Raw genomic sequence first — 13,439 nt, forward strand, 5'->3', positions numbered from 1 at the left:
CTACCCAGGAGATTTTTCTGCTTGCATCACACTACTTTCAACCACCCATTAGTTTGACAAACCAACACAGAGCAGCTACTAAAGATAATGCAGTGTACATCCCACCTGCAACTCAGGCAGTGTTTCTTCTTCACATAGGTTACCGCTCTAAAACTCAGTTACAGATAAGGAATGTTTTGGCCAAATGGCCTCTTTTAGACAAAAAAGTGCCAGCCTTCTCTGAAGTGCTCCAAGCCCCCTCTCTCCCCAAAACATGTGATAGTAAATATAGTCATATCCTCAGTCAGAATAATATGTAAAAACCCACCCTTTATCAAAGTTTGGAAAACAATAGCATATTTGAGGCTGGTAGGGTAGAGAGACACACACCCCCTCCCCCCAAAACAGAACCCTAAACTCCCCAAAGGACACAGACCACGGAGAAGATCAGTACTGAATTAAAGGCAGAAACTGCAGAGTGAGAAAAATCCAAGAATCAACTCCTTTGAGCTTATGATTTGAAGAGTTTACTCCTCCAAGTGGGATTCATTAATGAGGCATACAGCTTTTGCCATGAAATGCAAAGTAAATACTCTGCTTTTTCTGCACATATTGAAAGACTCCATTTTCCATAATTTATAGCAGTTTTTTAGACACTGTTCCTTGCTAGGGCAAATGAAGGAATACAAAACTCTACCTCCAGACTAGAAATGTAGAGCTGTCAAATCCAAGAAATCTATACATTTTCAAGACAGAAAGAGAACTGACAGGTCTGGGACTACATATACAAGTACGTGGACAAAGGAAGTGAAGCATAGTGCAGAAATGATTATTTTCCCAGAACAAAGCATACTGACAAGTATAAAATGGAAGTGAGTAGGCTAGAGTATTCCCCAGCCAGTGAATTACAAACCTTCCCAAACCAGGGAGCTTCCCTTAGTGGGCCATCCCTGCTCTGTGCCACATTTACAGCAATGGAAGAGCTACTGCTCTGCCTGCACAGCTACCAAATTGCCAGAGCAGACAAGGAAGGGACAGCTCTGTCTGCTGAATCTAGCAAAAGATGTGCTCATTCTTCCATGCTAACATGGACAAGAGCAGTAGAAGCCCATCAGTCATGAGCAACTTTTCTGCCTTAAGCCTCATGCAAAGCAACATTGTTTAGGGGATGCTTTAGGGGATCCCAGCTGGCAAGAAAACTTTAGAAGTTGTGAATAAGAACAGCTAACACACAGTTTGGGTATCTGTCCTCAGCACACCAGTAGTGATGAGGAAAACAGATTGAAGATATAGGAGTATCAAATAGGTCTTCTATGAAACATGTATGTCCTCCTTGGGCTATCTGAGGAGAGAACACAGGATGAAACATCTACTGAAGATTATTGATTCTGACTGCTTTACACATCTGAAACATAGTGACCATAGACATCACCAAATTTAAATTTTCTAATAGATTTTTATCACATTTTTTATAAAATCCAATCCTAGTACCATGAACAAAGAACAGAGCTTGAAAATCTTATGTGCAAACTCACATATAACACCATAAAAAGATAAAAGAAAACATCTGTTCTTATTCTAGAGAAGACTCCTAAAATAGAGTTTTTGCTGATCTCGACATAGATGGCATTATTTCCAGTTTAATGGCTTTATCCACAGCTCTGCCTTGCATTTTTTAATTGGGTCAGAAATATGCCGATAGCAGAAATCCATTTTAAAGAATCCAATGACAATAGCATGTGCCTTTTTTAGCTTAATGGAAATGAACAAGCTAATTAAACCCAGACAAGGCAACCAGAGTATTGGGAATTAAAGGAAAATATACTTAGTGTGTTCTACCTCCTGATAATTAAATAATCTTGAAATTAACATTACAAATAGAATCTGGTAACTTTTCCAAAAATGTGTAACAAGAATGTTATTTTATTTGTGCAAAAAATACATGAACAGCTTCTTACAATGAACACACTTCAACTGTACCAAAATTCACTGAAAAAAATCTCACATTATCTATATTTGATAAAATCTCAACATCTCTCATAAACTACACTACCGGATGCTAGTAAGTCACACTATATAATAAAGTACTTCAAGTGTATTTAGCATAAGCCACAGACCCCATATTTCCTGTTTTAATATACTGCTCTTAGAAATCTCACAAGTAAGACTGCTCCCTATTTTGCCCAGAACAGCTAAAGAAACCAGAAGTTAACAAAAATAAAAGCCATGTTAAAATATGTTTTGAAAATTAGAAATGGATTTAAACATATATTGAACATTTGCTTCATATTAAATAAACTGCTTATAGATCACTTCTGCAATACAGGAAAGTAGTTCCTGAAACTCAATTATTTAAATACTACTGTCTTGTTTTTGCAGACACTTTTAAATAGCCACAAAAATCTTAAACATGTTCATATAAATTATAGTGTTGGGTAAAATACCTGGCAGCCTGCTTGAATAAAAATACCAGCCTCACACTACCAACAAAAATAAATTATCTTGAAAGAAATTATGCATTCTTATAGAAATAACAATTCAGTTATGCACAAAACTTCAGACATGTTTACAGTATCAACCTTCTTAGCTCTGATTGGTTTTGAGTAAAAGACATGTTATAATACACATTGAAAACACTGCCCAAGAGCCTTTAAAAATACTCTTGTATTTTTCTGGGTCTTTTAGAAAAGCAACATCTTATTCTGATAGGATAGCTAAGTATGGTTAAATGCACTTATCATCACTCTGAATAACACACTTAGCATCAATTATGCACTTAATCTTCCCTCAAGCTTCAATGTGAAGTCTTGCACTTCCCATAAAATATTTTCAAGTAAAAAGCTTTTAATAATATCTTAAAATTTAGAAATTACAGCAAATGCATCTAAGAAAATCTGATTAACTAAGAATTTCAATTCACAGGTGCTACAAAACACAAACTGATCTGCACTCCTGTCATGTGACAATGACACCCACAATCACTTTAGTTTAAGTGCAGAAGTCACACAGTATTTAAATAACATGTCCACTAAAGCGTAAAATGAACACATTTTGAAAAGTAAATAATTACCTTCTTGCTGTTTTCCCATGTAATTGTAAGAGAGCACATCTTTATTTTGCAGCACTGCCCATCAGATGTAAACATTTGCGTTTCTTCAACATGCTCCCAATCCATGTTGCTGTTATGCTCTGCCTATGCTAATTGTTTAACTATTTGCTGTGAACAAGCCAAATCAACAGCTGTATGCATCTTACAAGCTCCTGCATGGCTTTTTGGATCAGTGAAGTCAATAGGAGGCAGGATATTTTTTCATCTTATTCCATAGGGAATAAAGGTTTCCCCAAATTCTTTATCGATAGGAAAAGCTGCCTCTCTGTATTCATCAACAATCAGCTAACAGAAAAGGCCACTGGATTTTGCCAGCAGTAAAAGACCCAGTCACGGCAAGATCAAGCCAGCTGTCAACTACAATCAGTTTGATTCATTGCACTTATCATATTCAATGGAAAATGTTGAGCAATACACATTTCTTTCACAGCAATCAGGTTAAACTGAAAAATCTAAGAATACAGACAATTTAGCTTTAAAAACACATGAAATACTTGTTCCTTTTGTATTTTTGCAGTATTAGCAACTCGGTGAAAAACTGAATGCCAAGATCAGGAAAAACATTTTTTTTTTTGTTCCTAATTCTACTGCTTCAAGTGACACCATTTGAAATTTAATAGAGTTTCTGCATTAATAGACTGCTTAAGATAAAAGGCACACAGTACAGTCAGAACAGATACCACAATCTGATGTAAATAACCTTTCCTGTGTTTGGTATAAGCTTTTCACTACAGTTCAGCTGTTTCTTTAATCTTGAATGCAGCAAGATGAGCACACAAGCCAGCGATAAAGGTGAAGCAAGTCTATAATAGCATAAATCAAGAAGCACGTTAGAGAAGACAGCAACAAGCTAAAACCTAGACCTAAGGATTTTTAAATATTAAAGAAAATATTAAATGCCATCAATAATTTATTATCTAAAAAATTATGATATTGTTGGAAGGTAAAAGCCATAGAAAGCTGTAATTTACCTTGTACGATTCGTAAATGACAGAAAAGTTCATCTTCTCTTCATTCTTTCAAGAAAGTCATTCAAGCATTACTCAGTGCACTTACACACGAGATCCAGCCAAATGGGTCTCCATAAGGGCACTGAAGAACTATGTCCAAGCACAATACACTGAATATTCCAACTACATAAAGAACAGGCTTATTTTAAGCAAGCAAGCAAGGTATGAGCTATTGAGTAAGATCATTTAGTAGGAATAAGAGAAGAAAAACAAGTTCAACTCCCTTGCTTCTAAATTAGCCAGAGGGACTTTGATTTTCTCTGCTTTGATCTGAGGAAGTCTGGAGGGGGAACAAACAGCAACTGGATCTGGAGGCAGCTGAAGAGACAATAGAGAAATTGAAAGGTTCACTTCCCTGGGAAAAACAAAGTTGAGAAATAGGTATGCTAGGTGTCCAAAGGCCTGATGGACAGGAAAGTAAATGACCAGGTCAGTGAGCATGGAAAGGTGTGTCAGAGAATGGAGGACACAGCAGCACTGCACAAGAAAAACCACAGAGACTGTGTAAAAGATGAGGAAACACTAATCTGCAGATGACATGACTAAGTAAAAGAGAACTCTAAAGGTAGCCTGAAAAGGAATAGTTGGCCTTCTAAGTAGCAGAAGAGTCTTGCTAAGACCTGAAAGCTGCTCAGAGAGACAGTCCAAACCCTCAAGATCTGACAATTAATCTTTTGGAACTCTACACTGACACAGTGAATTTTATAATCTGTCTCCTGTAAGGACTACAAAAATAAAGAGCAAGTCCTATCTTCCATACAACAACTTTAATGTAAGTATTTGGCTTGCCTAAAAAGAATACTAATGTGGCTGCAAAAGGCACTGAAGTTTACAGTACTGGTATAAGGACTGTGAAAGCATAGCAGTACTTAATGAAAAATAACAAATGAACTCTTAAGTATCATTTACTTTGTGAGCTAATTTGTATAATGTTATTCATTCATTAATGTTATTCATCAGCTGAAGCAGTCATTTATTCTAAACTATTCCATATTTATCCAAGGGCCAAGCAATCTCTTAAGTGCAGTATCAGTGGGAGGCAGTTCACAAGCTTCATGGAAAAGCAAAATCAGACCCACAGACTGGGAACTGTAGGTGTAGATTGAGTGAATGATACAGGGTAAGTCTTTCCCCCCCTGAAAAAATGGGAAGCCACTTGGTGGCTGTTCCAGACAAAAAAAACCACAACACATCTTCATTCCCTGCAATTTGTTGAGCAGAGTTAAGTCTGTATACTACAAGTTTATATACTGTATCTCTCACATCCATAGGCATCTAGATAGATACTTGGGATCTATAGTGAAAAAAAATTAATGTTATGTAAGCACATGGAGGAGACATGGAGGAAAACAATCCTTTCCAAAAATGTTTCCTGTTCCCAGTTAGTCAAACTCCCTCAAGACTCCTCAAAACACATTGTCAGATATTCAGTGCTAATAACAGTCATAAACTAATGCTATCCTATCTAAAATTATAACACAAAAATTATCACAGAACAAGTCTGATGAAGCTTTTGAAATTATTCTCATAAAATGTAAGCATCTAGTAACTTTGTCCATTATGGATTGACATTTGAGATTGCACAGACTGTGGCAAAACACTGTTCATGACATTCCAAATCCAAGAATAATCTAAGGAGAATGTGATTCTCCTTAGACAGTTTTTAAGAGGCCTCAGAGTGAGGTATGAGGTCAGGACCATTTGAATTCCCTGCAATTTCACACAAGTTGTTTCTGTGAGATCACATAATTTAATTAGTCTTGTAGAGATGTTACCCTACATAACTATCCATAACTGAGGTGTGAGGGGACTGGGATTTCTAATCCAGCAAGAATTCAAGTTACTTGTACGAGATGAAATTAGCTTTTGACTTTTTTTTTTTTTTTTTTTTTTTTTTAGTTTCCTAATTTAATTTTTTCCCTTAAGTCCTTCAGTTGGATTAGTTTTTCTATTTTTTGAAGAGCAAGATACAGCCAGTTATCTGGAAAACATTTAATGAAGAACTGCATCCATGAGGAGAATCCAAACTCTGAAAAGATAACCCAGGACTAGAAGTCTGACAGTGCAGAAGGCTGATGTAGGTGCAGCAATGTTCCCCTCTCTGACAGGTAAAAATAACTTAAGGAATGTGTGCCTTAGCCAAAGGAACACCCTTGACTGAAAACTGGTAGATACAATCATTTTTGTCCCCTTAACGAAAGCAACAGACAAAGTTGCAGAAGAAAATTAGGAAAACTTGGATCTCTGTTAATTACCATTTTTTTTATATTGTCAAAATCTACTATGAAGCTTGCAAGCAAATTTCTTCAGAAAAAAATTTCTCTGCAAACTGCCAGAATTCCTTCCACCTACATTTTTTGAATCATCATTTAATGGAATGATTTGCTTAGATTTTGCTAAGAGACCCCTGAAAGAATCTAGTTATTTGTTAATTTTAAACAAATTTGATTAAAACCTGTCTTATGTGAAAGTACATTTTTTAATTTTACAAACAGAAAATACTTTATACTTACAAGCTTATATTAAATTGAATTTGCAGCTCAATTTCAAGAACAACTATTCCAGACTAAGCTTTTTATCCTTCAACATTTCAAATGAGAAACTTCAAGCAAGAATATATGACTTCCTCTTCTTCTGAGGTCACCACTCTGTTAAAAATTTAACTTGTTCACCTTTTTCCTCACAAGTAGATTTTGTCATATCTTTGCCTAACAGGCTAAAAAACCCTTTTGAGTATTTTGTCTGTGCAATTATGCTTGCTAAGACCATTCAGCCATCTCTGAAGCCAGATGCTCTTTAGAATACATTTATATATTTTAGTTGTGTCATAACAAATGTATCAAAAGGCATAATAGATGTTTAGTGCCCTTTTTATCTGGTCTCACTTATTTCAAGTGGTTAAAACTAATAAAAAACATACAATTCTACTAATGAATTTTGGCACCACATGTAAATATATCTAAACTCTAATCCTAGATTTTAATGCATTTCATAGTGAGAGTTCCACTTTTTATTTCTTGGAGAAGGCTTCAATCAGTATCTATCAAGGAAAAAAAGCTTACTGACATCAGTCTCTCTAAATCAGGGGGAGATATTTTAATGTTAGGGCAAAAATAAGAGAGAGAATGGTACAGGAGACCACAAACTGACATTTTGTTCTCCCCAAGTAAATTACCAAGTATAAAAATAATTTAAACCAAGCAATTACAAAATGAGTATTACTTTCATATACAGACTGTTTGCATTACACTAAATAGATCTATTCAGTCCAATACATTTTCATCGTGTACAACCCACACTTTTTTTCTTCCCTATCTGCATCTGCTTTCTTGTTTTATCATCTCCAACAAATTTCTCAGTAATCTAATTACCTTTTCATCTGGCCAGCTGTCATCGAATGGTCAGTCTTCCTTCTGGGACTTCCTTTAAGTACATCTCTGATCCACTTCTATTGATGACTGGGAGCTGCACCACACGCCGGGTGGCTCCCAGTCCCTCTCCTGTCTACCACTGACCCCCAGTGGTCACATCTGTGTTTGTTCTCTCTCTGCATTCACACCACGGCCGCTTCTGGGCAGGGAAGCTTGGATCACGCCAGGACATCGGGAAGCCAACAGTACCCAGCGGGCTATGACCACTTTTCTTCATGGCCACTGACCACAGAATCAAATAATAATTTAGGTAGAAAGGAGCCCGGTCACCCGGTTCAATAACTCCTGCTCAGAGTAGTTCAGATTGCTCAGAACTCTTTGGCTACACACAGAAATTCCACAGAAATGGGCAATCCATTCCAATGTCAGTTATTCTCCCTGAGAAAACATTTTCCTCAATCCTTAATTAGAAGTTGCCTTGTAAGAACGTGTTACAATCCTAGGCTCAGCTCTACATGCTGAGAAGAGGAAGAAGGACGAGGAGGAGGAGGAGGAGGCAGCTATTCTCAGAGAAGAGAATCCCTCTCCAGACACCATCCGATCCAATCCCTGGCAAAGGGAAGTGTTAAGTTATGTAAGGTTTCTCTCCGCGAAGCTTCACCTTTGTGTAGCAGTGGAAATAAGAGTGCTCAGGCCCTGATTACAGCATAATTCCCCTTCCAAGAAGGAAAGTTTTAAACAAAAGCATACCCAGAAAGGTCACATCAGGAATGAGAGTTTTTTAACTTGAGACTTTGCAGAGTGCAAAGCTCCCAGATGAACACTTACAGGTAAGTATTCTTTTCACAGCAATGCATGTTTCACTGTTCAAAGAGACCTTGCCTATTCTATTTATAACATTAAATCTTTAATTGGAAGACAATCTAATGAAATTTAAGCATGCATATAATGTGATTTTAAGCTCACCATTATTAAACAATTGTTAATCAAGGACTTACGAAGAACAAAAAAAAATCCCACTGTATATGCCAAAATACCAATTAATAGAATCATCCAAATTGCCTGTAATTTTTTGCAAGGCTACTGATTCAAACATTCATGCAAACATTAATCTTAAAGTTTTCTATGCATGTCATACTTTCAGCTCTATCTATATATTAAGTAAAAATCAATTATTCTGTCATTAAAGCAGTACACATAATAAAAATATACCTGAATGAAGAATATTTGGTAAGATTTGAGCTGTCTTCAATGTTTCATTGGTTTCTACTGATTTTAGGGGTAGTCTAACATTCAGCATGCCAGTAACAATGAATAAGCCTAATGCATTACATAAGAGTAAGCTGATTAAATCCTTGATCCTGAAGCCACCTCTTTTCTCCCCCTCCCCCTCCAATTTAAAACTTTATACAACTGAAAATCATGGGCTTATATACTCTCAAAACCTAATCTGTATCAGGTTTGGCAGGCAAGCCTGCAACAATTTACATTAATATAAGCCCTTTGGGTTTCTGTCTTTCCTGTGTTTTAATAATTTCCTAAACCTGGTAAAAGTACATTTTGAAGTGATCACTTCCCTAATATTTTGTGGCCAAACTTTTGTTGTGTTTTGTTTTTTGTTGGTCTTTTTTTAATTGTTTGTTTTTGTGGGGTTTTTTTTGTTTGCTTGGGGCTTTTTTTGTTTGCTTGTTTGTTTTTGTTTGGTTGTTTTTATTTTTGTTGTTTTTATTTGTGTGCTTTTTGTTTTGTTTTGTTTTAATAACACGCACTGAATGACACACAGGCAGCAATGCAGAGTTACCAGATTTGAGCTTTACCCATAAAAATTAAAAACAAACTGAACTAAACATAAAGCTGTGCTGCCATAAACTTTAGTCCTGCCAAGAAGTCAGATTTACAAAACATACTGCCCATGCAGTACAATAATTCTGCATCATACCAACAGATATTATGTCTCAAATTAAGTACATGTGCTTAATTTGGGAGGAATAGATCAGGGGAGGTCATGAAAGAGTTACGTTCCCCTAGCACACTATGATCTCACTACATTGTCAATATGACAATGGAAGCAGGATAAATAGAGCTGTGCAGCAGAGGATATCAGCTCGTGTCAGCTACAGAAAAAGGAACGTAGAAAGCAATCCATGATTAGCTGGCCTGAATAGGAAAAAAATTCCTGCCACTAGGCCCACCTGCCACACAAAAAACAAGCTGCTAAGAGTTGCAAACTGACTGAACAAACTTTGTGGCTGTGTATTTGTGTGTCCCTGTGAATGTCTGATGTCAATTGTCAGGTAATATAGAAACACAGACTTGTTTAAGCTGCACAATTATTTTTAAATTTTTCTTTCAGGCATCGTAGCTTGAAGAACTTGATTTGTTTGCTTTTAAACTCTTTTTAAGCATTGTTCTACCCTGACAAAGAGCTCTATATGTGTCGATAAACTGACAGTGCTTCCAAAAGACAATACAACTATGAATTGGTGACCTCAAATATTTTTATTTTTAAACCTTTTAAAAGGTTTAAAAATTTTAAAATGTTTAAATGTTTTAAATGTCAGCTATAATGCCTCAGTAAAGACAGCATATACATACTATGTTTTAACTTGCAAAGGAAAAAATGTTCAAGCTTGGATTCACTGAGTGCTACGCAGTGTGTGTTTTCATTTAGAAACCTAGGTAAAATCTTCAGGTAAGACAAAACCAACCCAACTAACCAAGCAAAAAACCCAAAACAAAAAACCACTAAAACCATATAAATTAACTAAGTACATAAAAACAGTATAAAGAGCTGGCTCAGAGAGGTATACAGCCCCTCCTACCATCATCTGAAAACATCCCAATCCATGGATAGGCTTCTCCACTCTCACACTGTAATATATGAGGGTAGGTCATTAATCAATATCAGTGAGATAAAGAAGAAAAGATGGTGGTACATGCACTACTAGTATGGAAGAATAATGCAGTTGCTTTTTCCTTCAAACAGGATGAGTAAAACAGATTAGAAAATGCAGAAATTAATACAACTCTGGGGCTTCTCACATCATGTAAGTGAATTTTTTCTAGGCAGAAAAAGAGTAGCTCATGAAAGTCATATTCTCCCATTCACTTTATAACAAAAAGAAACAAACAGAACAAAAGTTATACATTTTCTACCACTTCCCATCGTAAGAGATCTTGAAAAATAAGAATTTTTGAAACATAAAATATCTCAGTGGAATTGATCCAAAGCTTTAGGATTTATTACATACCCCATTTTCTGCACGTTTGTCCACTGGTATATTTATGCCATTTCTTTGACTTGGGGCTTGACGTCCACCTAAAAGTAAAGTAGCACTCTTAGATCTAAATTCATTTTACAGCCAAAAGGTTTTCACTCTTTAATCTATTCACCAATTTTTATATAAAGCTTTCACCTGTGAATTTTTGTTCTGCTAGTTACAACTCTTTCTTCTACGGTATTCTTTGTAGGCAGTGGAATTTTAAGAAATACATAATTTATTTCATAGGCTTCCTCTGTTAAAAGTACACACATGCAGCTCTTTTTTTCTGACTTATGTTTACACAATAATGTCACGAAAGGGAATGTACTGAGCACGACCACTAAAGTTTTTTATTTCTGTGTCCAGAAGAAGCAGTGCCTTCACTTGGATACATTGCTGGGCCTGCTATTTCTGGCAATCAAAGATGCCAGGAAACAGAAATATGAGCGGGAAAAAAAAATCCCCCCCCCTCAAAAACCCCAAACTAAAAGCTCAAAAACTCAAATAAGGACTCAGCCAAGTCTTGAGATTTAGTTGTTAGAAGCAGCTAGATCATTTGAGTGAGTAAGGATGCTATCTATAAAATAGATTTTAATTTCTAAAGGAGACAAAGTAATTTACTGAGTCCTATCTGGGGCAAGTGAAAGAGAATGGGAGGTAATACAGAACCTCTTAAAATGTAGGACTTACTCCCAAGAATTAAAATGTGCACTAAACCTACTATACCCAGCAATATTTTTAGATCAGTATGAAGCAGAATAGAAACCTATCTTACTACAAAAATATTACTCAACAGACTAGTAGAAATTATTCTAGAGAAGAGGCTATAAATATTTATATAAATAGAAATTATATAAATATAAATAAAAATGCCACTGAGAAAGGTCCAAAATGGCTTTGGTGTAAGGAAGGAGTATTACATATACCTACTGAAATCCACTGAAAGAACTGATAATCAAATCACTTCATAAAACACTTAAACATGTTTAGGTAACAACACTACAGGATAAGCATCCTTACTCTGTTCATTACTTTCAGCTGGAGACTCCTCGTGACGAAGAAAAAACTTCACCTCTTCCCGGCGAGGACCCCATTTCTGCAGGTGGTCATACATCATGTGATCATAGGGTATGGGACGTTCTGAAAGTACAAGACCAAAACACTTATAATAACTATTTTAAATTAAGCAAAGTTTTACAGAACTCTCATTAAGAATCAAAATGTTCTTCTTGGTAGCAATTCCTTCTATCCAGTGCATTTTGTCTCATGCACAAAGAAACAGGCACTAACAGGAGTAGTTGCACTGTATTAAAAGCTGGGCTGCTACTGTAACACAGCTCACTGCTTAACAGCAGTGCACCATCAGTTTGCAAAACTATATAAAATAATATTCGTAATTTAGGAATTCTTCATCACAACCTTTTGCACCATGCTGATCTTTGCACTTCTGCTCCCCATCACCAGCAGATGCATACCTGCATAATTAAAATTATTCATTCAATTTGAACTTCCAAGTTTCCACTCAGGCTAAAAACCTTATCATTTTATTGACATTTCATCCCCTAAGAACTCGAGCAGGTGCTCCCACTCCAATACATTATTGCAGACATTAACTTTCAGTATATTTGGAATTACTGGCAGATCTTTGAACAAATAAAGGCTAAGTTTCATGCAGCAGTCTCTTTGTTTTCCCCCAAGGAAGTGCAACACATTTTATTAGTGCACCTATTTCTTTCAAATTGATCAAATATAGTGCACTGAGGCCGCACATTGTATTTCTAAATCAAAATACATTTCAAAAGCAAAGTTTAGACTGCTTCTGTAATTATACTTGAATTTATTTTAAAACATTTTCATTAAGAAAAATCTCCCTTTAAAGGTTTTTAATATCTAATACTAAACATAATATTAGTCTGTATCTTCCAAGCAGAATGAAATTATACTAAAAGAGATTTCACTAGCTTTCCATCATACAGCAATATGTCAAGTCAACATTACTTCAGAAAATCAGGCTTGGATGGAAACCAAAAGGTGGAGTCTGTGTTCTTCATTGTTAATAGCAAAATAGTCTCTGCCCTCAAAACTCAAACCGCATCTCCTATCAGGCAGAGCACCACTAACAATTTGTTATCCTTTTCATACTTAACCCATTTAACAAGAGAAGACAGAAAGGTTCAAAGATATAACAGCTACACTGGAGAAAGCTTGGTGCATGCATTTTAGGCTATACCATTCTATGCATATCTTGATAATCTTCAAATACTAATTGTATTTAAAGAACAATTCATTTTCATCACTTGATTCACAGTGCATCTCATATGATGCAGAGCCTTGTCAAAATCTGTCATGTCAAAGACAATGGCAATGAACACAGCCACAGTTAGATCTAGCTGCTTTCAGTAGGGAAAGGTCATTTAAACCATAAGCTATTCATACTCATCAACTGACTAAAAATCTCACTAAAAAGCAAAACCCAAACCCCCACAAAAACCCCACAACACCTGGATTTAAAACAAGTGGTGCTTTTCTCTCTTGCTCCTCACTCAAGTGAACTCCAAGAAACACTGTCAATAGTGTTTATGCACACAGGAAGATGGTCAGTGGCTTATTACAACTCAGCTCTTGAAAAGGAATTTTATAAACACGACTTTCAGGTTTTTCAGCCCCTAAACTAAGATTTCAAGTGCTTTGAAGCATATCCACTACA

At 36.0% G+C, this 13,439-nt stretch overlaps 1 protein-coding gene across 6 annotated transcripts in view; it reads right to left on the bottom strand.

The window, feature by feature from the left end:
* PPP1R13B (protein phosphatase 1 regulatory subunit 13B) overlaps positions 1-13,439 on the bottom strand; it is a 63,501-nt gene that overhangs the window by 23,705 nt on the left and 26,357 nt on the right. For 4 of the 6 annotated variants that reach the window (XM_030452052.1, XM_030452050.1, XM_030452053.1 and 1 more), the window contains exons 3-4: positions 11,753-11,872; positions 10,721-10,788 (exon numbers count right to left, since the gene is read on the bottom strand). In XM_030452052.1, the coding sequence (XP_030307912.1) occupies positions 10,721-10,788; positions 11,753-11,872 (188 nt within the window). The remainder of the gene's footprint in view (positions 1-10,720; positions 10,789-11,752; positions 11,873-13,439) is intronic. The other 2 variants (XM_030452051.1, XM_030452055.1) reach the window with 1 other exon arrangement.

The sequence above is a fragment of the Calypte anna genome, chromosome 5A, assembly GCF_003957555.1.
Source record: "Calypte anna isolate BGI_N300 chromosome 5A, bCalAnn1_v1.p, whole genome shotgun sequence".
Lineage (NCBI taxonomy): Eukaryota > Metazoa > Chordata > Aves > Apodiformes > Trochilidae > Calypte > Calypte anna.